The sequence below is a fragment of the Sparus aurata genome, chromosome 1 (assembly GCF_900880675.1).
Source record: "Sparus aurata chromosome 1, fSpaAur1.1, whole genome shotgun sequence".
Lineage (NCBI taxonomy): Eukaryota > Metazoa > Chordata > Actinopteri > Spariformes > Sparidae > Sparus > Sparus aurata.
This window is the reverse complement of record NC_044187.1, coordinates 10,607,277-10,632,250: the sequence shown is the minus strand read 5'-3', so window position 1 is coordinate 10,632,250 and position 24,974 is coordinate 10,607,277. Positions and strand designations below refer to the sequence as shown.

The window sequence follows — 24,974 nt, the reverse complement described above, 5'->3', positions numbered from 1 at the left end:
GTAAAGACTCTTTCATGAAAATAAAAGTGTCTTCTGCATGAATGCTTTCTGAACCTTTCCCCACTTGCAGGCATATGTAGATTTGGGGCTAATTTTGGACTCAAGCTCTAAAAATGTCTTGTACACTACCAAAAACCAAAACACTGAGGACAGGATGACACATACAAGTCTGATTACTCACTTTGCACAGCCTTATACCTTCACATAACCTCTACTGAATACTCCGCCCTTTTAAAATCTATTTTACGAGAAAAATTGAATGCAGGAGAACGATATGAGAGACAGACATCTTTTGGATCTTTGTGTTCCCGCAGCGGCACAGGAACTTAATGTTTGTGTGAATATCACCAGTTCCACTTAGGTGCCATCAAAATAATCTCAAGAGGGCCATCCTGTTCAAAGCAGCACGATAACATGTTGAGAGCAGCACATTTAATGTGAGGGATTAAACAGATTTAACCGCAGAGAAACAGAACGACACAGTCTTACTTTGGGCTACACTGACAAGCTGCTCGAGACAATGAATTCAGAACTATAGTACCTGCTTTGTCAACAAAGGAGATGGTTCAGTGAACAGCTCAGTCAAATGCATCTCGACACATAATTTCAACACTATGTCACGCTGGAACCAAAATGGGACTCCGAATATGGTATGCATCGCATCACTGAGAATATTTCATTTCTGTGATTTGGCTGTTTGGCTTTGATTCAGTAGTTGTTTAACAGCAAACTGCGAGAGATGAAAATACAATGCCCAGCTGAGCAGGAAACAATCTCTGGAGTGACAACAACAAAAAGAAAGTGAATACAAAAGTAGGCCTACTTTAAAATACTGTTAAGGTTTTAGAGGTGTTATGACATCACACCCAGAATTCATTGCAGCTTTCCACAAGATATTTATATTAATGAAGATAGCAACAGCTCTCGACATTCACTGCTCTGCACTCTATTGCGTTTATGCCCTACAGAGTTGATCTCCTTTTGTGTCATCTCACTATTCAAGAAAATAGGCTACTGCTGTGCACATCCTCAGTCTCTCTCCCCAGTTCTCTACAGCACCACCACGAGCCTGCTATGGAGGGAATGATAATTTGCCCTAAATGATCATGATAAATCTGCACACATGGACCTACACATGAAATCAGGGGCAGCGCCAGGAATGATTAGTGTGAGGGAGAATTATGGGTATTAGGGTCTTATATTCTATCATGTCGTACTGCTATACTCAGATATGTCAGACTCTTATGGTTAACCCCCTATGTAACAACTGTGTGTGTGTGTGTGTGTGTGTGTGTGTGTGTGTGTGTGTGTGTGTGCGTGTGTGTGTGTGTGGCTTCCATGTCCCTGAGAGGAGGAGAAGACACTTCGTGTGTCAGACTTGGCACGGGAAGCGGGAGGAAAAAACGGAAGAAAATGTGTTTCTACAACGTGACTGCATTCAAAGCCTGAAAACTGTAATTTGAGATATGAATTCATTACACGGCCTCTCATCAGTAGCCGTGGATAATGTGATGCAACAGCGCCGCTTAGCGTCACACGGCGCCCGGCCTGAGCCGCTCTGACGGCGGGTCTCTCCGCCTGCCCGCCGTCCCCCCGCAGCGTCCGCTTACCTTCGGTGTCACAACGCGTGGCTGCTGCGGGTTTGCGGTCGCGGAGGTTTTGCGCCTTCTTCTTCGGAGTCCGTGCGATGAATGTTGAGTTTTACTGCCGTGGTGCGAGGGCCCGTGCAGGCAGCCACCATGACCTGTCCGCTTACTGGCATTTTGGTTCCTTCTCACAGCGTCAGTGAAACCAGAGGAAAAGTGTTCAAACTTGATCTGGAAAACAAAGAAATACAGAGAAACACACGCTGCTGCTTATTGCGTTGCAGACTTGTTGAATTTGCCTGTGCTCTGTGAAAGGACGCTGCTGCTGCCTGTGCGAACATGGTCACACCGTGTCATTGTATACATGACTCATGAAGCGTTTAACAGTTTGAATATCAGCTCACACCGACTGTGTGTTTGTGCGTTTTTGCGCATTTGCGCGTGCGTTATGTTTATGTCTATATGTGTTTGTGCGTGCGCACGCGCGCGTGTGCCTCTTTTGGGGATGCTGAGACGCGGGGCTTATTGGATGAAGAGCTTGCGTGACGAAAACACAAGTTAAATTCAAAAAGGTGAAATGGTGCACGGTGAGAAAGGCAAAATAGTACTCTCTCTCTCTCTCTCTCAATGTGTGTGTGTGTGTGTGTGTGTGTGTGTGTGTGTGTGTGTCAGAGAGAGAGAGAGCGTTAAAAACAGCCTGTGGCTCCTCAGCCAATATTCCCCTCACGCTCCTCTCTCCGGTGCCGGGCTTGTCTATGTAGGGCATGCAGCAGGTTGTGTGTCGGAGGACTCGGGCTCGGACGAAAGAAGGAGCGGAGAGAGGAGCTCAAAGCAGCCACCTCCACCACCACCCCGCCTCTGCTCCACTTTGAGAAGGAGAGAGGAGTGAGTGTGCGGCAAGATATTAAAACCCCGACAATTGCTGCTCAATTTCCCAGAGAGGAGAGAGTTACTTCAAAAACCCCATACTAATTAAGCCACCGTAACGTACCCCATTCCCGTGACACATCTCTCCAGGCGGCCAGGTGGAGATGACATTGCAGCCTGTTACTCCATTCGGGTGCCCTCGGCAGGAGTGGGAATCACATACGACTCTGCCTTCTGATTAATCCATCAATTTCTCCTCCATCCAGTCCCCCCCCTCCAAAAAAAAAAACAAAAAAAAAAACACCACACGGATAAATCCACCTCTCCTCCCCGCTGGTTGGTAGGTAGTATTCCTTTCGGTTAAGATGTCAAATCGTCCATTCAGCAGCGGTGACTGGGGGGGAAAAAAGCGGGTAAGAATAAAAAAAATAAAAAATAAAAAAACCCGTTGATGCGCGGGGAACAGTTAGACCAGAATCCAGATTCAGCGTTGGTTTGGGATCTCCAGCGGCAGCCCCGCGCGTTCCGCAGTGAGGGCTCGTGGACAGGTCCGCGCGCCTCCTCCTCCTCCTCTCCTGTCCTCCTCCTCCTCCTCCTCGCACCGCTCGCGGATTCTTGGAGACTGAAGGGGGGATTCCGTCACAAATAACATCAAACACACACACATATCCCACACACGCGCGCGCTCACACACTCCCTCTCTCTCTCTCTCTCTCTCTCTCTCTCTCTCTCTCTCTCTTTTTTCTCACTCACCCTGCCCCTCACGCGCTCTCCCGCAAAAACAAACACCCGAAACAATCGGGAACAAGTTTAGAAAAAAAGAAAAAGAGAAAAAGAAAACGGGTCGAGCTATTTTGGTATCTTCTCACGCCGCGCGACAGAGGTGATGCTCCGGCAGCCGGCAGAGGAATAAGGAAACGGTCTCCGGCAGTCTCTTTACCCCGCAGCTCGGCCGCCCACGCTTCGCTGGCTGAAGGTACTTACACATCAGCCTAGTTAATTAAACATATAGGCAACGGGCCTGAATGAGCGAGGGGAGAGGTGGTGGTGGTGGTGGGGAGGTGGGGAGGACTTGGGTGACTTCATCTCCCCATTATAAAATATCAAGAAGGTGTGTGGTGAGTTAAGAAGACGCGCGCTCGGGAGATTTCGCCATGTCTGCCCCCCCTCCTCCTCCTCCTCTTTCCTTTCCTTCCTTCCTTCCCAAAAAAAAAAAAGAAAAAAAGAGCGACTCCAACTTCGCAGCTCGTTAAAACTGATCTGCCTCTCTCGGGGTTTTCAGTCTCTCCTCGCGTGTCCTCTCCAAAAAATGAAGACGCAAGAGAGGTATGGCGCACACGACCATCACCACCATCACCATCACTCGTCGCTTATGCCATCACCTGGTGCCACCTCACCAAACGAAGCCGCGCGCGCGTTCGTGTAAGCGTCTCTGTCTCCTTCTCGCTCCGTGTGTGTGTGTGTCTCTGTGTGTGTGTGTGTGTGTGCTATGACGACTGTCTCGGCGTCAAACAAGTCGCCGCGCCGCTCCTCAGCGCGCCCTCTGCGCACAGATAAAAAAAACATTTCAATATCCACTCAGCTGTTGTAACCTGATCCAGCCGGTCCCCGTGCAGATAAACCCCTCTTTTTTTCCCCCGAAATTAAAAAATACCGATCTCTTTCGAATGCACCCGGCGCAACGTTTATTGCTGATATGTGTTATGTGTCCCCTCGTCAGCGGCGCCGGAGTTTGTTTAAAAAAGCTTTGCGTGAGATAAAGGGGGGGAAATAGAGCCAAACGATAGTGAATTACACAGCTTCAATTAAACGTAATTAGCAGATCAAAACTGCAGCACAGGGGGTCCTCGGGGAGCGCTGACAAACTCCCCCCCCCCCCTCTCCCTCCTGCCCCTCTCTGCGTCTCCCTCTGAGTGTTGCCTTGGAGTCCCATTGCAGACAGATGGTGTAGATACTGCACGGGGTCACGCTAACAGGCCAGCAATGTACCAGGACTGGCTGTCATAAGATGAGTTACGCAAAAAAACTGCGCAGCTTATGCGCACCGGAGGGCTTATTATTAAGGAACACTACCCTCGTCTTCCTCCTCCACCTCCTCCTCCTCCTCCTCCTCCATCCCTAGAATAAAAATCTCCACCTGTTGAGGTCCTCTATCCTCCTCCGTCAGAGCGAGAGCCTCCGAGGCTTGGAATAAAAGAAACAGACGATTGCATAACGTGGACATAAAAGAGAGGGAGACAGACCACAGGAAGAGTGGATGATGGTCTTCTTTTCTTTTGAGGAAAAATTCCTGGGGTTCCAAATATAATAGCTCTGACTTTCTTTCATACATCCCACTCACCACTCATCTCCTCCTGCTGTTTACCCATTAGAGACGTCCTGTTGGGACAGGCTGGACCCAAGTCAACCCCTTGGGAACTGTAGAGCATGCGGTGTGATGCCATGACACACAGTGGTTTTCATTTTTAGTCTGTTGACCAAAACCGAGCGCCGATCGAGTATGGCTAAGCATGTTTTATTCTATATTTAAACCATAAGCTGTTGCCAAGGAAATAAAATCATACGTTCTTCCGGGCCACCATAAATAAGCTTATGAAAGCTCTCCTTTTCTCTTAGCATAATCTCATTCAGGGGTCTGCATGCCCGCAGACCTCCTTATAGTAATTCCTGGGACCTGACCTTTTGCAGGACTCTCTTCCTCTCTTTTATTTATTATGCAGTCACCCTCTGCATGCCAGCACAACACTTGGACAGTATAGTGAGTCAGCTCTGCCCTGTCTGTAGACAGCTGTAGGTATTTAGGCAGAAGAGGAGGAGACCACAGTGTTGGAATTGTCTGAACATGCGTCCCTGTTATTATAACTCATTTATAACTTCTGGGCTCGGTGGTCATGAATCTTTCATGGGTCCGACAGCACATTAGACACAAGTTACCCAGTTACCTGGAGTTGTCATGCTGCAGAGGCTCTTCTGGACACACACATGCAGACGCTCAGCTCGAGTTCAAATCCTGGCTTTCGGCATCCAAACACTTCAGCGAGCCAGCTGCCTTTACCACTTCATTTCTGCTGTCTGATTACATTTCACGAAGCTGCTGCTAATAACCCATACCACTGTGTGATTATAAAATATCTGAAAAAATAAAAACAAGGGAGACCCATTATCACCGTGTAGTGCGTCAACAGTGTGCTAACTATTTCATTATTACTCTGCATAATTATTGGAGACAAAAGCTCATTCCACTAATGTTGTTGGCTAATAGTCAAAGCCCAGTACTCCAATATCCCCAGAATGAATCAGACGAAAGGAAAAGGAGTCCAATTAAAGCAGCTCCAGCAATGAAACCAGAAGGCATGGTCACAAACAAACTGATAAATAAATAGATAAATAAACCAACAAATAGATAAATAAATTACAGGGAAGAGAAAACGATTACACAAGGCCTCTGACAAATATGATGTGGGCAATTTTTGTATCCATGGTAACTGACTTTTTTCAGAGCGTCACCACTTTTGTTTTGGCAGAGGCGCAACCCAGATACATATGGCTTATGTTCTGTAAATGGTGCTGGACTACACAAGTCCCCATTCACAAACAACTGGCCACACTAACTGCAACAGGATGCCAGCAACTCATTCACAAACTGATGTACACCGGCCCCACTCATCACACCTCCCCGGCACAGCCGGCGCGCTGCTGATGCAACTAATATGCAAATCGTCTAGAGCACACACTGCTAATTAGCTGCGGAGCTAACTGAAACCCAGTCCATAAAAGCCTCTAACTGTCAACTTTGCTAAAAAAAATCTTTTTAGTGAAAAATGCATTGTTTCCATGACAACAAGACCTGATGGCACACATTGAGTTTTATTTCTACTATGAATTTGTAGGGTTTTTTTTTTTTTTTTAAGGACAGCATGGTGGATTTTATGCTTCTTACAATTTGAGGCAGTTACACCGAGTTCTTATCCTGATTACCTGGTCACGCTCACATCGCTGGCTACTTTACAGCAGCTCCGGTAACAACACCTACTGCCCCAGTTTTTCAAAGATGCACTGGTATCTTCATACCCGCACACGCTCGGGCTTATCTGACAATCATCAGGGCTTTGATTGACAGGCAGACACAATAGAAATCCAAAAGTATGAATCACTGTAATCTTTCTATGTAGCTGAATGTAAGCTGTTTGCTAAAGACACTAGGTGGGCTGCGTTCAGCCTAATGACTGTATGATGAGCCTACAGGACAAATGTATGTCTCTCACACAAAGATCTGAATTCTTCTGCATTTTCTTCTCAGACTGAGGCTCTGCCAGTGCGAAGACATAGCATTGTAGCTACAGTACATGGCTTTATATAGACACAGGAAATGAATCACTCCATCAATAAATGGCAACAAAATAAACAGAAATGTATTCAAGGCTCTCTATCTGGAACAGAACGGTGTGATAGCTGGCATTTATCGAGTTATAGATATTCTCTCTCTCCAGTCTGTCTTTTTACTTTGTCTCCCTCCCTCTCTTGCACTCTCCACCCTCTATCGCTCTCGCCCACAGAGAGTGGGTGACCTGGAATGAGCTCTCCTACAGACAGCACTGCTTCCCACAGCCAGACAGGGGCAGTATGTAGTGCTCTGGATTTCAGGCAAGCTTTAGGCGGAGTCTCGAGGGGTCTACCTCCGCGGGATCATTATCACTCTACTATTCAAATGTATGGGCAACGTAAAAACCACTCATCTCAGAAATTGATGGGTGATTACTTTCTGTCACAGTGCTGATCACAGTGAAAAGTTCATGAGTGTAGCAGCCAAATCAATTAGTTCGGAGTGATGCACCGCTGTGTCTTTTTCACTTGGCCACACTAGCAATTATCTTTAGCTTGAAAAGGTCAGTCAATAATTTAATAATTAATTGCGAGGAAGGATTTAGAAAGTTTAAAAGCTTTGGGGAGAAATCTCTAGGTAGAAATCATCTGTCCTCATTTTCATAACAAAGGCCAGAACCTTTTTTTTTTTTTTTTTGCTGAAATACGTAACTAAATGTGCATAAATATGAAAATCTCTTCAATAGTTTGGTAAAGTGTACTTTAAGTTGAACTGCACAAGGAAGTTTAGGGATTTGAATAATGCATGTGTTGAATAAATTTAGGGCCTAATAAAATAATATATGTTACAACTACTGAGCTTAGTTAACTTGACTTTACACATTTATACGACTTCCCAGTTAAATGTCCATGCATGCACAGGGTGCAGCTAGCCTTGCTCTGTCCGAGGTAATACTAGCCCCCTACCTGCACCTCGTAAGCCACAAAACGAAGTGTGAATTTTTCATTTCGGCAGTGAACTTTACAGGTGCAGGTCAGCAGGTTTCTGCTACATTTAGATAGAACCAGACAAGCCCTCCGTTGACAGTCAGTGTGCTAAGCTAACCATGAGACTTGGTATAAAATCAAGCAAGGCCAGTCACACCACTGACACTCAAGAACTAACCTGCAAGTTTCATGAAGCCTTGACTCCAACTTGTTCATCCAAGCATGCACAAGTTGACAATCACAGCAGAGAAATGGAGGTCACACACTTTCAATCGCTGCTGCTTCATGGTACGGGGATTGCACCCGTGAAGCACAGAGAGGCAGCGAGCACGCTGACTCATCACGGTGGCCTGTCTCAAGTAGTAACCTGGAACAAACACAAAAATATGCAGTGATGATGTCATTCAGTTGATCTGGGAAAGTACACATTTAGACTGTGTTGGTTAATTTGCACTTACAGCACCAGGGCACACTCTGGTACCCAATTTGACAGCTCAGAAATTCACAGTGCTACATGAAATCCCATTTGTACGTTCAGAGTGTTAAATTCCGGGGATGCTCAGAGTGTTTGTTGGGTACTGTTGGCACTGTAGCTAAAGAGTTGGTGCAATAGAGCGTTTAAATGTTCGAGAATGTAGCCAAATCAAACTAATTGGCCGAGTCCACAGAACAATTTCAAATAGCTCATCTTGAGGCTGTAACTTTTTATGGCCTTTCTATTATCAGCTTAGCCAGAGGGTAGATTAAATATCTTAGTGGCAATAACAAAAAGTCTGACTGTGAGAGAGACGCATCGTTCACTTTCACATTACCGCAGCTCTCTTGATAAGAGGACAGACTGTATGACCTCTCAGTACAAGATTTTGGTGAGTGTTGGTGAGGTAGGCTGTCTGTTAGCACACTAGATCGACACCTGTGGGATGCTAAGCTGAAGTGGGAATGAACACCTAAACCTGCAAATATTTACAGCTGAACTATGCCACTCCAATGATGTATTTTTAGGTCCCCTTTGAGCTCTTAAAAGGCATAAGCACACTTGTTTCACTTGTTTTCCATTAACAGGAACGATTCTAAAAGTGAAAAAAGAAGATCATGTAATGATTTTAATCAGCAGAATAGTTTAAAAATGTAGTGTTGTTGATTAAACATTGATTAGATTGGCAAAGACTTTATCTGGGGATAATGCCTGATTATGGGGATGAATCCAATAATGAGACAATAGCGTAATACTCCCCGCTTGGCCATCAGCCAACTGCTGATCGAGTCTTTATCCTGGTGGTGGTGGTGGTGATGGTAGTGGAGAAAGCTGTAGTTGGATGCTGACATCAGCATACTGGGTTGATAAAGAACATTTTGATCACTTACTGGCTCCTCTGTGGGTAAGAGAAGGTGTTGGCTTATTTGTTTGAATGGTGGGAACCAAAGAGAATAGCCTCTTATATTTTGAAAGTGGGAGCAATTATTCAAGGAGTAAAGGAGAAATAATTTAAAATTGCTACCTGATTCAGCTTGAGTAAGGATAGAGGGATGGGTTGCACTTTCAGTTAGCTCATGATGAGAAAAGTCTGTGTGGATGAATTTGTAGATACAGGAAGAAAACCAGCCCAGTCATCAGGATATAATGTTAGTAGTTCCAGTTTCTGAAAACTACAGATACCTCCAACTTTGTCCATGGCATACGCTATTTACCATAGTGACATTTGTACACCATGTCATATTACATGTCTGTTAACTGGCTTTCACAGCAGGATTTGGAGGAGGTAGTGGTGGTGCTACAGGCGAGGAGGCTGCCAAGCATGCGACTAGTTTGAGTCTTTGATGCAGCATTTGTAAGCGTGACACCGCTGGATATTTTCAAGGACACCTGGGGGCCTTACCAGCCATGTTTGTGGTGGCCAAAACCAGATAATTTTCACAGGAAGGTGAGCCATCGCCAGACGTGTTTGTTGCAAAGAGTTTTGCAAGAGACCTCAGGACATTTCCAATCGCGTTTGAGGCATTTTAAGCCAAACTATTGTGTTTTCCGAACTGTGACCATGTAGTTTTGTGCCAAGACCAAACCAGAACATATGCACAGCTTTGATACAAATGAGAATATCTTCGCATTTTGCAACTGTAAAGTTCCAGATTCATATATTTTTTAAAACATTCTCAGTTATTTCATGAAGTAATGTTTGATTTGTCAATGAATTTCTTTCTGTTGATCTTCTCAAATGGGCCCTACACTGGAAGTGTTGGTGTGCATCTGTTTATGAACTGTTATGTTTTAGCCTGAGTCTCTGTTTGGTCATTTTGTAATCTCATGCAGTCTGGTTTTTGGGGGTATTTTTCTCCTGAATGGGAAGCTCGTCCATCTGCTGCATCTCCTAAAGGACCATTGAGGGAGAGAGTTGGGTGGTTACATTATGCAGTCACTGACAGAAACACACACACAAACACCTTTTTAAGGTGTCACTGTGACATTTTCTTTGCGCATATGGTCTGGTCAATGTGATCAGTGAAGGCCACATTAACATGGTTGCAGTGGGACTATTTGTCTCTCATGGCAAGCAGCGTGTTTTCACCTGCTGTGTAATCTTCTGTGACACTTTGTACTCTGATGCCCACAAGCCAATATTATCCTTGTTACACCAGACCCGTGAGAACAGCACAAATCGGCTGTTATAGAAGATCGCACTGTTAGTGCCATTATGGCTCCGATATCTTCGACAATAATGTCAGTGTGGGGATTTCACTGGTCATGATTGATAACATAGAAAATGAAAACTTCATTTTATGGGAAAATGTTTGTGAAATTATTTGTTTTGGAAAGTATGTGTTTGTGCATCTAAAGTACAAATAATTACTGTGTGAAAACACTCCCACGATAATCGATTGACCACTTCCTAGGTATATAATGGACACTCAATAGTTCTCTCAATAATGAGCATTAAATTTGTTTATTCAAACCTTATTATCACCATCATTTTGCATCATTGCTGACAGCTGTGGAGTTGCAAACTATAATTTTCATATCTATGAAATGCAGCAGATTGCACTGAGGATACGAGGAAGTAATGTTCATGTCATGGACGTTATTGTTTTTGTTCCACTGTGAAATTAATCTACATTCAGAATTTAGATTCTATATTAGAATGGCAGACAGTAAATATAGAGCACTAATCTCCATCACAATCCTGCATTTCATGTTGAATGCAAGATAGAAATTAGTACTTAAACTCTGACTTTGGTCAGACTACAGGCTGCAAAGGTTCTAGTCAAATGTGCTATCTAAAACAATGACTGGGTCTGGAACTGGAGATGGACCCTCACCCTGTCTTCCAAAGCAAACATGTAACATAAAAAAAACAATAATGAAAAACAATGTGCTGTTTGATTTAGCACCATTAGAATACCTTACATGTATATTATATGTACAAGCACAATATTTCTATAAAATGTAGGAACCCTATTTAAACTACATAGAGACTGGTATCTCTGCCAACACACTGCAAGAATTTTGTTGACCATCATTGTCACTTATTGTACTGTGTTAATAACCTGTTCTGTATTTTATTTTACTGTTTTTGGTTACTGTTATTTAGTCTTTAGTCTTTTTTTTTCTTTCCACTGTGGATTTCATTTGTTTTCTATTATCGTATACTATGTTAAAGAATTAAACACTGATGAATATACTGTTAATGAAGAAGTAGAGCATTATAAAGTTAATGTGATTTTAACACTGCTTTGATGTCTCTATTGGGTGTTGATGAGGGCAGCAGTTGATAGAGAAGTGGTCCTTGGTCAATCTCTAAAAGTGCCTTATCATTAAATACTTAGAAGTGGCCATTGGGAGTTTTACGCTTTTGTTTTAATTCCTCAAATGTGTGGCGCCTGCCTTTCCTGTAAAGATCAATAATCTTAGTAAGTGCCCTTTCAGCACATTTTAAAAAAACAACAGGCTTTGAAAGTGCCAAGTTTACAAAGAGGCATTCCTACAAATTGGTGATAACTGGGAGAGTTGTAATAATACCCCCAGAATCTTTTACACTTGAAAACAAACACTAATTCTGCTCATAACAAAAGTATATCTATATAATGTTAATAAGCAGTTGTTAAACCTCAAACAGTGGAACAGTGAAGAAGCCACTTCATGTCACTGAACTCTCGCTCTCACTCCTGGTTAAACATGCTTATGCACACATGCCAAATATACACAGCAATTACATGATTATCTATGCTGAATTCACATGTGATATAGCAGAACATATGCATAAATGTGTGTTTGTGAGCGAGATAACGAGTCAATGTGTCATGACTAAATGAGGTGAACTCACTCCAGCTGTGTCTTGACTTTATCTCTGACTTTCTCCAGCTGCTCCCAGCAGCACCTAATCATTTGCTCGTCCCGCAGAGGGGGGGCTGCGAGAAGAGACAGAGAAAGTACAGCTTTTGCAAAATGTTTATGCTAATCAATTATGTGCAAAAGTCAGTATGGTGAATGTGTGTGGGGGGTATGTAAAAATGTGCTAAAGAATAAATACATGTGGTGGCTCCCTCTCCCTTGTATCCTGATTGTAATTGTCGTTGCCTGCATATTTTCGCCACTGGCAACAACACTCAGAGGCGTAGGTGGACTGACCATCATGAGTGGCCAACTGGGACCTGAAGGCCTGCAGTGAACTGAGAGAGACCCATCCTTTTCCCATGGAGAGAGAGAGAGAGAGCGTGTGTGGGATGTGCAGGTTGTTGAGTGCATCACTGGTCCATGGTTCTCCCCTTCCAACTATTGTTTAGTTACTGTAAATAGAAAAGAATACATGACTAATGAATACGAAACAGTTGAGAAATTCAAAGTCTGTTATGATCAGAGGGAAAAAGCTCATTTCAAACAGAACAACTGTTAACTAACCAATGGATTCAATAGGGGAGCAACAGGTGTCAGTTCCGCTAACAGCCGTTCATAAATATTAATATTCTGTGATTGTCATGACAGCCACGTCATCGTTCCAATCGTTTTTTTTTATATGATTAATAATTCTGTTTATGAATAGAGAAACAAAGTCCCTCCCCCTTCTGATGGACCACCATGCAATCTGATATCATTAAAAAATAATGTATGATAGTTATCTGTGAGAGACTTTTTTTTTTTTAAATCTCATTTGAATTTTGCCATGGATTACACGTATGATGTTGGCAATTTAAAAGATAAACTTACTTGACCTTGAAAATAATAAATCAGAACAACTACACACACCATAAGTCGCATGGTTTAAGTTGACTCATTTAACATTCACCAAAACACATAATTGAAACCTTTTAGTGCCGGTCAAGCATGTTAGCACTTATGGAACCAACTAACTCTTCTTCTGATTAACTGCCAGGCTCATGGTGTCAAGCTGGCAGCCATGTTTGTATCGGCCGTGTATATTGTGAGAGATGACGGCTGCAGTTCACTGTGCAGTTTCACACAAAACTAAACGGAATTTACTATATTTAGGAAAAACTGCAACCTTCTCTACTTGCACAATTCCGTTTTAAATTGGAAAACATGGTGAGTGTAATTAATCAAACAATTCAAATGAGATCAACCGTTTATCTCTCTCTCAAAACTGAGAACTGGACATTTTTTTCCAAAAGCGGGGCCAGTGGGTGAGGCACTGAGAGGGGTGCGACTTCTCTCTACAGGCCTCTTACACTAAAGTCCTGAGTTCAACTGAAAATGAAAATTCAGTCATTGTCTACTCATCCTTATGCTGATGGAAACACAGGGTAAGTGTCATGGTCCACAAAACATATCTGGAGCCTCTCAGCAAAACTGTTGCAGCATCTCCCAAAAATTGTTATCTCTTTTTCCAAGGAAGAGGAGTCATGACCCCCCTGTACTGATTTCTGCCTATGGGCATGAGGGTGAAAAGATAGCAACTGTATTTTCATTTTTACGTAAACTAATCTCTTAAAGTATCAGTAGGAATAACCCATGTGCTACTAACAACATCATAGCCGTCCTGCACACAAAACCCCAGGACGCTAAAACCGAAGCAGCTTCATAGAAGTCAACAACCGTTAATCTGATTACTCACACTGGCATTTCCATGAAAAATGATGAATCAAATTAATGATTCAATAAAATTATTATCTCTTAGACAAATATCACATCCACAAAGCCACCGTATTTCAGTTTCTACCAAACCTAACCAAAATTTGTGTGGACTTCAGTGACTTTGAGCACAGCTACTTTTTAGATTTTTGGCTGCCTGCCTGGTCTCTTGGTTGTGTTTGCCTCCGCTGACTGCCTACCTGTTTCCGACCCCTATCCTGCCTTTTGACTGGTAAAATCTTTTCTTTTACCACTCCTACCTACTGACTGTGCTTCTGGGTCTCACTCCAGAATTGTTACAGTGATGCCTCCATTTTAAGGCTGCAGTATTTGCCAATGTAGGGAGAGTAATAAATGTCCTGTATATCGATTTTCAGCCATCTTCTGCTGTAGTCTTAGACGGCCGTTCCTCTTCCATCCTGTCCACCAGCTGCCCAGTTGGAGTGTGCTCCAGCCTTTTCCAGTCATCAGATCCTCTACCTGTTTGCAAACTCACTACCCCATCTGCCCAGCTCTATATATACTTCACCTGCACAGTAATTCTCTTCATTTTCCAGGTTGTCTACTGCAGCCTTGTTTCCTGTATCTAACGCCTGCCTGTGTTAGTGACTTTGAACCCAGCTAGTTTTTTGGACTTTTGGCTGCCTGCCCGATCCCTTCTGGTCTTGTTTTGCCTCCGCTGACTGCCTACATGTTGTTGACCTATTTCCTACCTTTTGACTATTAAAACCTGCTTTTGCACTACTACTCATACCTACTGATTCTGCTTCTGGGTCTCACTCCAGAATTGTTACAGTGATAACCTAAAATCAGAGGCCCCAAAATTCCAAAATATAAGGGCAGAGAGCATGGAAATCATGCCAAAGTTATACTGACTTCTATCTATCCTTTCACTGCTTATCTGGGTGCAAGTCGTGATGGCAACAGGCTATCAAGGCTATCAACAAGCAAGATAGCCCAATCATCCATCTCGCCAGCCATGTCCAGCTCCTCCTGGGGATTGATTTTCAATCTTTACTTAACCTTTTCTTCTTATAGACTATGGAGTACAATATATTTTGGCTTATACATTATTTAATGTAATATAACATGTGTGACCCCATAAAACACACATTCTGGCAAAGGGTTCACTTTTGGTTGAAATATTTTTCCAAACAAAATTGTTTATCTGTGTGTGGTATTTGCAGCGTCTACACAGTGAAGCAGGAGCTTATAAACAGCACCAGAGGATAGTATTATATCGTTGCTGTTTTACTGCAGGCTGTTAGTGTTAAATACAAAATAATCCAAACTCACCCGAATGTTAAATTTCACATTAAAATTCATCACCCGTTAAGGTTATTAAAATGCCAAGTTTATTTTGAGCGGTCTATGTAGAAAAAGATTATAGAATATCTTTGTAGACCATGCAGGAACGGTTAGTTTGGATGTTTCCACAGTGTGAGATTCTGCAGGTCTGCTGAAATCAGCCCCTCTGAATATAAATGTGTTGAACTTGGCTGCTCACAATGCATCAGCACGCAGAGAGCGAGAAAGCAATTTGATAAATTACTGCTGTACATCTTCCACGTATTGTGTATAATGTGAATAAATGTCTCAAATTGCAGCGCGATTAGTCAAACAACCAAGTATGCCAAGTGTGAGGCCATAGGTGTCCTGTCTCTGCTTTGTATCTAAACATGACGGCCGACTTAGATCTTAAATTGTTATTAATCAGTCTTATAGGCTTATGAAATACATCAGCTTTCGTATAAATTCAATTTCTGTGTTTTCGAGTGCCAAGACAGGTGTTATCTCAATTCCACAGCACCATCACAACATGAAAGCATGATATCAGAACCGAGTGGTTCCTGATGATCAAATAATCACCTGCTGTGCAGAAAACAACATGATAATTTCATCGCAGTTGCCCCTTTGCTCTCGTATACACGGGAGTAGAGATCTAAAGCAGCGCTAAGCAAAAATCATCAGTCTGTTTTGTTTTCCAAACACCCAGGAGGAAGAGAGAAATTCTTTAAGCTGTATCATTAAAAGCCATTTAAAGAAATACTCTTGCATCGCCGAAGATTTGGTCTGCTGAATGTTTTGAATGTGGATAAATACCACAGAGTTTTTATACATGGAAGCCAATTACTAAAAACTGGAGAAAAGACAATTACTGCTGCTTTGTATAACTTTCATTTTTATATCACATTCATTCAGTACACTGTCTCAAATACCATCCAGTGATGGGAGGTTGCCCTTCATTAAAAAACAGCAAAACTGTCACAGAAATGTTGCTGTGAAGCTGCGTCTACTGTACTTTCAGTATGCTCTCCAAAGACTCCGAATGCTCAATGTCAAATCCAACTGACTCATAAATTCATTCATTCCCCCCAAAGTTGACAGCACGTCAATAAGCTCCTGGTGTGAACTAAAAGCCTTGTAAAGTGTGCATCGATTTAAAAAAAAAAATGTATATTATATCTGCTGATGATGGTCTCAACTGTACATTGTATCTTGTTCTATTCAAAACAGTTTCTGCTCACGATTAATTTTTCTCAATCTGTAACAATACTTCTCTTTACCTACACTAAATAGGCTATGTTTTCACCCGTATACATTTGTTGGTCAGTGGGTTTACACAAAAACTCCTGAACAGATTTCCACGATATTTGGATGGAGGGTGGGTCTCTGGCCAGAATAAACACATTCTGCATTTTCATTCATTTCTCAGGGAATAATGCATGAATCTTGATGAAAAAAATCAGGTGTATCTAGGTGGCGGGTATCTATGAGTGTGTGTGTACAATTTGATGCAGAGGCCACAACCCGTGATGTTAAGCAGTGATGGATGGTTTAAAACTTGTTGTATTTTAGTGTAATTCTAGTTTACTATTGTTTTAGCATAGAGAGACAATGGTGTGATAAGCAACAAGGATCCACAGCTGGATGGAAAAGGTACATTGTGGTTATACTGCAAGCATCTAACGGTAACACTTTTTGTATTGTGACAAAACCTACTGTCATCACTGATTAAATGGCTCCAGGTGAATTCTATCAGCATCCGTCACATAAGTAAATCTTGCCCAATTGTGGAAATATTTTTTCATTTTATTTATCTTTTACCTTCATCATCACAGTGGTGAGCATGTACTTACATTTTTGATGTGACATTAAATATTTTAGTGAATATTGTATTAGGCCCCCCCCCCCATTACACGTATGTCCATTTTTTTCAAGCATGATTGTACATACATGTATTATACATGTTAATTGCTACATCTTTATATGTTCTGTATAAGGCATTTTCCATGTTTTGTGCACATATGCGACATATTCTAGTCCATATTCTACCTATGCCCTCAAAATCCGAACCAGTCTTCATAAGAGATACTTTTATGTTATGAATATGCAACAGGACTACCAAATTTTACGTGTTTTATATATGATGTGTATTGTACTGTATATGAACTGTATATTTTTACCTCCGCCAAGGAGGTTATGTTATTGCCCATGTCCGTTTTGTTGGTTGGTCTGTGATCTATCACAGATATATCGATATCACAGATATCACAGATAGATCGATATCAGCAATATGTTGCCCAGTATGTGCTGATATCAACTTTATTTATACTTCATGAATACTTATTATGCAGAAAAAGATTCTTGGGACATTTATTATTATTAAATTCCCAGTGAAGTTAAGTGTTTCACTGGTGTCACTTTGACAATAATGTTGATGGGTAAACTGTAAAATATCCTGCCTTTATAACATATCTTTGTCATAAGTGCTTGATAACCTTAGTTGAGGGATCATTACCAAAAATGTGGTAATGATCACACTGCAGCTCTGTCAAACCACGAGAGAACCACACAGCAGGAAAGAGAGCGACACCCTCTGATATCATTCACCTCATCGAGTGTTTAGTTGAGGGATCATTACCAAAAATGTGTATATATCTGCATATACATTGATATTGGAATGTTTTACTTGTATTGGTATTGGTCAAGCTGTGGTGCTGTTCATGTTTTTTTTTTTCATTGAGTCTCTTACATAACTAAAGTTGGTGTTGCTGTCTCTTCTTTGAGGCTTTATCAAACTCTCCCTGATGCAAATTTTTGACACTTCTGCCCTGTAAGGCTCCTATAATTCACCGCGTAAGTACATAACACAATCTGCTGCGTACATTCCTCTACAAAAATTCAACTTCTCATCCACTCTCAGACTATCCGTCAATGTCAACTCAACCTTACAGCCTCACACACACAGACTAACACACACAAGAACACACACCCTTACCATCTCGGAGTGGGTGTGGGAATGGTGGTGTTCTGCAGGTTGGCTCCGTGCTTGTACCACTGCTGAGCTGTTTGGATGGCGTAATCTGCACTGTGGATAAAACACAGATGCACTGAAGTCTCATTTTTGTGAGGAACGGGAACAAATTCACTGCAGTTTGGAGTTCAACAGCAGTCAGGTGTGTCTCTGAGCAGGCAGGGGCTCAACATGTGACTCAAGGACACTTCGGCAGCAGCAGGGATTATTTGAAGCTGATGGACACACAGCAGGAACCCTCGCTACTCTGGCAGTCTTGCCTCTCCGCAGTCGGCCTATCCAGGTGGAGCCTCTATAAAGTGGATGTGGACTGATGTACCCTGCTGCTTTTCTGTCTTCCCAACACTCTGTTTCTCTATCTATCTATCTATCTATCTATCTATCTATCTATCTATCTATCTATCTATCTATCTGTCTGTCTACCTTTCTGTCTATTTGTAATTTATCAGTCCTGCCACCTTAAACACACAGAAGGTGTCACACATGCACAGGTCTTTTAGTCCCAGGAGGAGCTTTCTACAGTCACCCTCTGACCCTGTGCAGAGACCATGTGTCTCAGAGCAGCTGCTCCAGCTCGAGACTCAGCTGACTCCTTCTGGAAAAAAGCTAATGTTGGTGATCCGCTCTCTGATCTCCTGCCTGCTGTCCGACCAGCAGAGCCTGGTGGTGGGAAAGCTCACGACTGCATCAAACGCATAAGCAGTAAGCTGGCTCTACTCTTTCTGTATTCACCTCGATCAAATTTGCATTTTTAGGTTGCCCTCTGTTTAGTAACATTTTAACTCTTCGTTCCAATTACCTATTTATCATTTATACCACATATTCTTCTCTGATATTTCTTTCCTCAAAAAACAAACGCGGCTCTAGCTTGACACATTTTTCCCGCAGAAAACATTACCACCTTTCTGCAACAAGGTTTCGCTGTGTTATTCAAAAAAACAAGCTTATGCCTGCAGGATGGAGCTATTACTTTCCTTGAATGATTCACAGAGCCCAGAGCTGGACAGGGGCCTTGGAACATGCCAAACATTACAGATATTTACTGTTTCAGGGCCCTGAGCAAACTGTTGTAAGGAGGCAACCATTTCTAGCAGCAACTCTTGGTTGCAACATTACTTTCAAAAAATTCAAATAATTCAGGCAAGAATAAAATATCTCCGACCCTGCAGCTCTGTCAAACCACGAGAGAACCACACAGCAGGAAGGAGAGCGACACCCTCTGATATCATTCACCTCATCGAGTGTTTCTCAACCTTATTTTGATTCATCTCAGGTTGCAATTAACGCTTATCTTCAATGTCCATTAGTCTGTTGATTATTTTCTCAATTAATAGATTTGTTGTTTGGTCTAAAAATGTCCAAAAATGGTGAGTCCGAAAGCCGTCTTCAAATGTCTTGTTTTGTCCACAACCCAGAGATATTCAGTTACTGTCACAGAAGAGGACAGAAGCCAGAAAACATTCACATTTTTAGAAGCTGCAATCGAAGAATATTGACCCTTCTTTCTTAAAAACAAAACACTGAAACCGATTAATTGATTATCAATTTATCACGTGACATCTGATCAATTAACCTTTTAATTGCCGCAGCTCTGTATTTGACAACAGGTCGCGTGTCCACTAGTTGTGACCAGATTTATTTGCGTTTCAACTGAATAATGGAAGAAGCAGAAACGATCCACTCATTAACTAGAGGAAAAGAAATACAGGAAAGTCAGAAAAATAGCTGTGGAGACAGTAAGTCAGTAAAGGTACCTTGGCACCATCCTGGATGATACATTTACTTTTGAGGCCAACATTGACTACTTCTGCAAAAAGGCCAATCAGAGACTGTTTTCTTTGAGAAAGCTGAGGTGTTTTAATGTCGACGAATCGCTCTTAAAAAATGTTTTATTCATCTTTCATAAAGACATTTTTTTTATCTTTCGCAATCTGATCTGTTGGTTCTGTAAACTAAGCATGGTGTACAAAAATAGACTTGGAAATGTTGTTGAACACTGCCAAAAAACCATCGGCACTAATTTGAATGATAATGGCCATGTTTATCGAACCAGAGCCACTCATAGGGCAAAGGCCATTTTGGCAGACCCTCATCAATCTCTCCATGTAGCGTTTTGACTCCTGCCATCAGGGGAGTGGTATTCTTTCCCTCGGAGGTACAAATCAAACGGATATTTTAGATAATTTGTTCCATCAGCTGCTGGGTTCCTAAACAAGCTGTAGGTTGAGTTGCAATTGCACTAAACAAAAGACTTTAGCTTGAGCTTTATTATTATTTTCATTATTTTACTTCTCACTGTATATTTCTATGATGACCTCCTAATGTTATATGTTATGTCACTACATATCGAAACTTTTTAGGATGATGTGAACTGGTTGTGTTGCAAACCAATTTGCCCCTCAGCGACAATAAACACTCTCTAATCTAATCTAATCTAAAATACCTTTCTGAGCAGAAACATGATCTTTTTGCTCTCTTGTGAGTCTTGATTGGGAGCTAGTAATTCTTTCTATTTTACAGTGTGACTGAAAGAGAGATGCAGCTCAAGTTTTGGATGATTTAATTGCACATCACTGGTTGCATTTTCCTGTTCGAAGAAGCCTGGTGACTGATTGCATGACTGTCAGTGGGCAGAAAATGAAATCCCTGATTGTGGTAAGAACACAAGCTGGCAGGCTGTGGATCCGCCTGCACTGACCAACACGCTGTACAGTTGTATATATATATTTTAGAAAAGTGTTAACCCAAAAAACACTTCACATACGCATGTCGGTTGAAGTCTATGTAAGCCACTGTCTTGTGAACAGCTCTAAAAATAGCTCCAGCGAGCCCAAAGGCTTGTTTTTTTCTGGGTGGAGGGAGAGAAGACACAAGGAGGTGTAGCATCGTGTAGCTCCACAGTTGGTTCAATATCAAAGCCAAAAACCTGTTCTGATAGCAGCCGGTCATGTGGGGGAGACGGCAAGGTCGTCTGGGTTATGGAGGGGATCCAGTGGATATGCAGCAGTTTGTGGCTCTGTGCTGTTTGTTTGCTGTCAGGCGGGTCCATCTGGCGGGCAACAGAAGCACTGCTCATGATGGAGACGGTAACTGTACATTTTCCTGTTGTAGCTCTCACCTTCATCTGTTATGCTCCATTTACCCCCTTGAGCCATAACATGACACACTTTCCCCACAGCGTGTTCAGTCCGAGGGGGGGCTAGAGGAAATGTTAAAAAAACAAAACAAAACCTAAAGCCCTGAACTACACAAAACTCCCGACGACAGTCAGGTTAGTGGAGGGAAAACCAACTTCTTTCCCATTAAAGTTAACGCCCACCTGAGTTCTCCAACTTATTTAGCTAACTAGCTAGCAAATTAAGCTAGGCTACATCACTCAACCGTTAGTCACGGAAGGCAGTTTGTGAGGCAGCAAACTTGCGCTAATATTAACATTTTACATGGTATTTAATTAACTTTATTTGCTTCAAGTTTACCCGTGTTGTTTATTTAACGTTACCACAACCACTACTAGTGCGTATCACCGTGTATCACCGGCTCCGTGCCCACCCGCGGTGCTCATCAGTCCTCACCGGAGTGTGTGGAACTCAAGCCCCCGGCCGGCCACCGAAGAATAGCGGTCGTGAAATATTCATCCTCCGTTCCCGGTGGCACACTTGCCCCCCTCTCTCTATTGACCGAAGCTTGCTGCTCCGAGCCCCGCCAGAGGAGCAGCAGATGTGAGGAACTGTGTGAGTGATTAAGGGTTCCGAAAATGTGAACGGGATTTGTTGTATATTTGGGAGTGTTTTTTTTTTCTTCTCTTCTGTCCTTTCTGACCTATATGAGGATGGGGAAACGTGACTACGGAGCTCCAGTGACGTGAGCAACTCTGATGTAGGGTGTGCCGGAGGAAAGGTAGGTTTTTTTTGGGTTGCACCCACCCACACACCTCCTCCCCTTTACTCAACTCATAAACTGTGGAGAGTATCCGTTTGCATGCACGATTTGGTTAATCTACTTCTCTCCCTCAAGATAAATGTTTACCCTGGAGTGAGGCTGCCTGATGTATCTCCTACAAGACTGCGTTCAGTCATTAAAAACATTTGCAACATGATGAGGCAATTGATTTGTGTTGTGTTGAGCGAGCCTTACACTAGCTGCAGGCCTGTAAACCTACCTGATCCATCTAACTGCAAACTATTAATAGTGCTGCAGGTGTAATACTGGTCCACTAGATAGCAGCAGATTACTTACTGTGTGTGTGTGTGTGTGTGTGTGTGTGTGTGTCTCAGTAAAGTGACAAAGATGGTCTACTGCTCTCCCTCAGGACTTGAATGCGTTTGATGAGCCTCATCAAGTCCACCTCTGTCATAAGTCTGCTTTTCTCTCCCGGGCATGCATCCCATCTCCTCCGTTTTTGTCTCTTCTCTACAAATTCTATCAAAAGATGGAGGACCACCTGCCAGCAGTGATTGCTTTGGGAAGAGCGAGACTGGCTGCAACTCAGAGCTTTTCACGTTTGATAGGGTCTTTTCATTCTGCTTCAAAGGCAGATGTACGGTTAGAGACAAACCGTGGGAAATCCAGGAAAAAATACTCTTTCATCACGCTTTCCGTCTTTTTAATGCACATGTGCACCCACTCAAAGACATAACTCTGAACACACACACTGTGCAGCACATGCACACTCACACTCATGCACACTACATGTGCTCAGTGCTGGTTGGTAATGATCAGATAGACTTACACACCAAGACCAAAAGATCAGGATCTGGCAACCCAACACCTAAGCCCTGTAAGAGGACAGCTCTGGCAATCCGACCCCTTCCTTCTGGAAGAGGAATAATTTGGTTGATGGCACTAATAATCACAGCCCTGTTACTGATCCTCTCTGGGTCTGTGTGTGTGTGTGTGTGTGAGTGTGTGTGTGTTTGAGAGAGTCATTCCTCTGTTATTGATACCCAGAGCGAAGACGTCACATATCTAACAAGTGGGTGTTTCTCCTGCCTCTGCTCCTTCTCCTGCTGTTACGTATGTGCAAGTAGGTTGGTGGCTGCCTCTACTGCTCATACTGATGTTGTTTAAATATAATATTTCTTTGATGATCTATCACCCATTCATACACACACATATACACACATCTGACAGCAGTATGAGCAGGAGCAGATTTAAGGTGAAGTAGCTTTACAAATGTAATACAGTAATGATACAGAATTAGAGGTTATTAATTGTTGGATATTTGTGGATTTGATGAGATCTTACTGCCAATCAGGCTTATCCTCTGCATCCCATGTCCGTCTCTTTTCCTCCCTCTCTCTTTCTCTTTCTCTCGACCTTTTGTATTATTTATGCCCCGCCCCCTCAGCCACCCGCAGCTCTCAAGTTTCACCTGTAGAGCCAGATGACAAATTAAGACTCCTTATACGAGTCACCACAAGGAACTCCTCAAATGCACACAAACACATACACATATACGCCCATGCAAACGCACACACATACACACAAACAGGCAACCCATCTGTCCTTCTCTCTTTCCCCCCTCGCACACACACACTTGCTCACAGACACACACACTAGCTGTCACACACTCTGAGGAGGGCAATGTGAGCAGAGTGCCGTGTTGAGTGAGGGAATGTGTTGTAGTGAGCAACAGAGGACAGAGTAGGTCAAAGGAAGAAGCTGAGTGTGACCTAAAGACTTTGTCTTGGAGCTTTTCTTTTTTTTAAACCGCTAAAGAAGAGACCTCCTGCAAGGACGCAACAAATTTCAAGACTGCAGACATTCTGGGGACCACCACACTTGCTCTTCTGTACTGCTTGTCGGTGAATGTTGAGGTGATTATGATGGAGAGCTGTCTTGATGAATGAGTGTGCTGCCACAAAAGTTTGCTTTTTACTGCTACTCTACAAGAGAAAGGCTGGACCAAAGAGGGGGTAGAGCTTTAGCTGGAGTAACAGCTGCATATTTGTTTGCATGTTTTTACAGTTTGTATGCAGTTTCACAGAAAGCAAGTGCCGCAGGGATCTCACTGTGTGGAAATTAGTAAAACCAACACAGTACAAATCTCTTTTGTTAGAATTTCCATTGAGCTTGATTATACAGTCAGTTCTTTACATACACAAGTAGAATTAGATTCAAAGAGTGTGTTTTGAGCTCTGACACATTGAACCCTTTGACCTTAAGGCCTACAGTAGAGCTGGGGCAGTTATAGAAAGAGATTTGCAATCTCTTGATAGGAATTGTGTAACTCTATGTAAGGCTCAGAGCTCTCTCAGATTAAATAATTCTGAGTTGAAGTATACAAATAGCAAGATAGAGCTACGAAAGCTTCCAGGTGTGGAACTCCAGATCAAGATCCAGAGGGTAGGGTATTTAGTAGTAGGATTAATATAGGGTTGAGACATCACTGATGTGTATAGATGTGCTATACAGCTTGTGGTGCAAATAAATAGGCACTGTTGTAATAATCTTTGTTAAAACATGTTAACACAGTTCCTAAGCGTCTGTGTGTATACATTTGTCTCTATGAGGGGGCTGGGTTAAAGATTGCTGTAAAAAAATTTTTTACTGGTATGTATATCTGGACAGGAGCCTTCATGGGGACTAGATTTGTGCAGTGCACAACTGCTTTGGCCAGGTGGACCTGTCCTCACACAGATACTGAACCTGCATATAGTGCTGGTACAAAGTCAACAAGGCATATCTAACCCAAGGGATCTTTTAAAGGTCAGACTCCATATCATATTTTCTTGATATATCACACATATTTTCTTCATGCTGAACTTAAAATATAGTACTATGTTTCAAACATTTGATATGTAATGTGTGTGTT

The 24,974-nt window shown here is 42.5% G+C and overlaps 2 protein-coding genes across 8 annotated transcripts in view; one reads left to right on the top strand and one right to left on the bottom strand.

Moving 5' to 3' along the window:
- The window catches only part of grin2ab (glutamate receptor, ionotropic, N-methyl D-aspartate 2A, b), a 129,576-nt gene extending 108,246 nt beyond the window's left edge, over positions 1-21,330 (bottom strand). For 2 of the 4 annotated variants that reach the window (XM_030426389.1, XM_030426395.1), the window contains exons 1-2: positions 2,578-3,075; positions 1,611-1,817 (exon numbers count right to left, since the gene is read on the bottom strand). In XM_030426389.1, the coding sequence (XP_030282249.1) occupies positions 1,611-1,817; positions 2,578-2,595 (225 nt within the window). In that variant the 5' untranslated portion in view covers positions 2,596-3,075. Of the gene's footprint in view, positions 1-1,610; positions 1,818-2,577; positions 3,076-3,206; positions 3,962-7,941; positions 8,131-12,079; positions 12,165-12,384; positions 12,543-18,124; positions 18,215-21,086 lie in introns of those variants that run through there. The other 2 variants (XM_030426404.1, XM_030426380.1) reach the window with 2 other exon arrangements.
- A 1,175-nt stretch (positions 21,331-22,505) lies between these two features.
- The window catches only part of myo15ab (myosin XVAb), a 61,563-nt gene continuing 59,094 nt past the window's right edge, over positions 22,506-24,974 (top strand). For all 4 annotated transcript variants that reach the window (XR_003984934.1, XM_030426358.1, XM_030426366.1 and 1 more), the window contains exons 1-2: positions 22,506-23,976; positions 24,731-24,868. The gene's annotated coding sequence lies outside the window, so the exon portion shown is untranslated. The remainder of the gene's footprint in view (positions 23,977-24,730; positions 24,869-24,974) is intronic.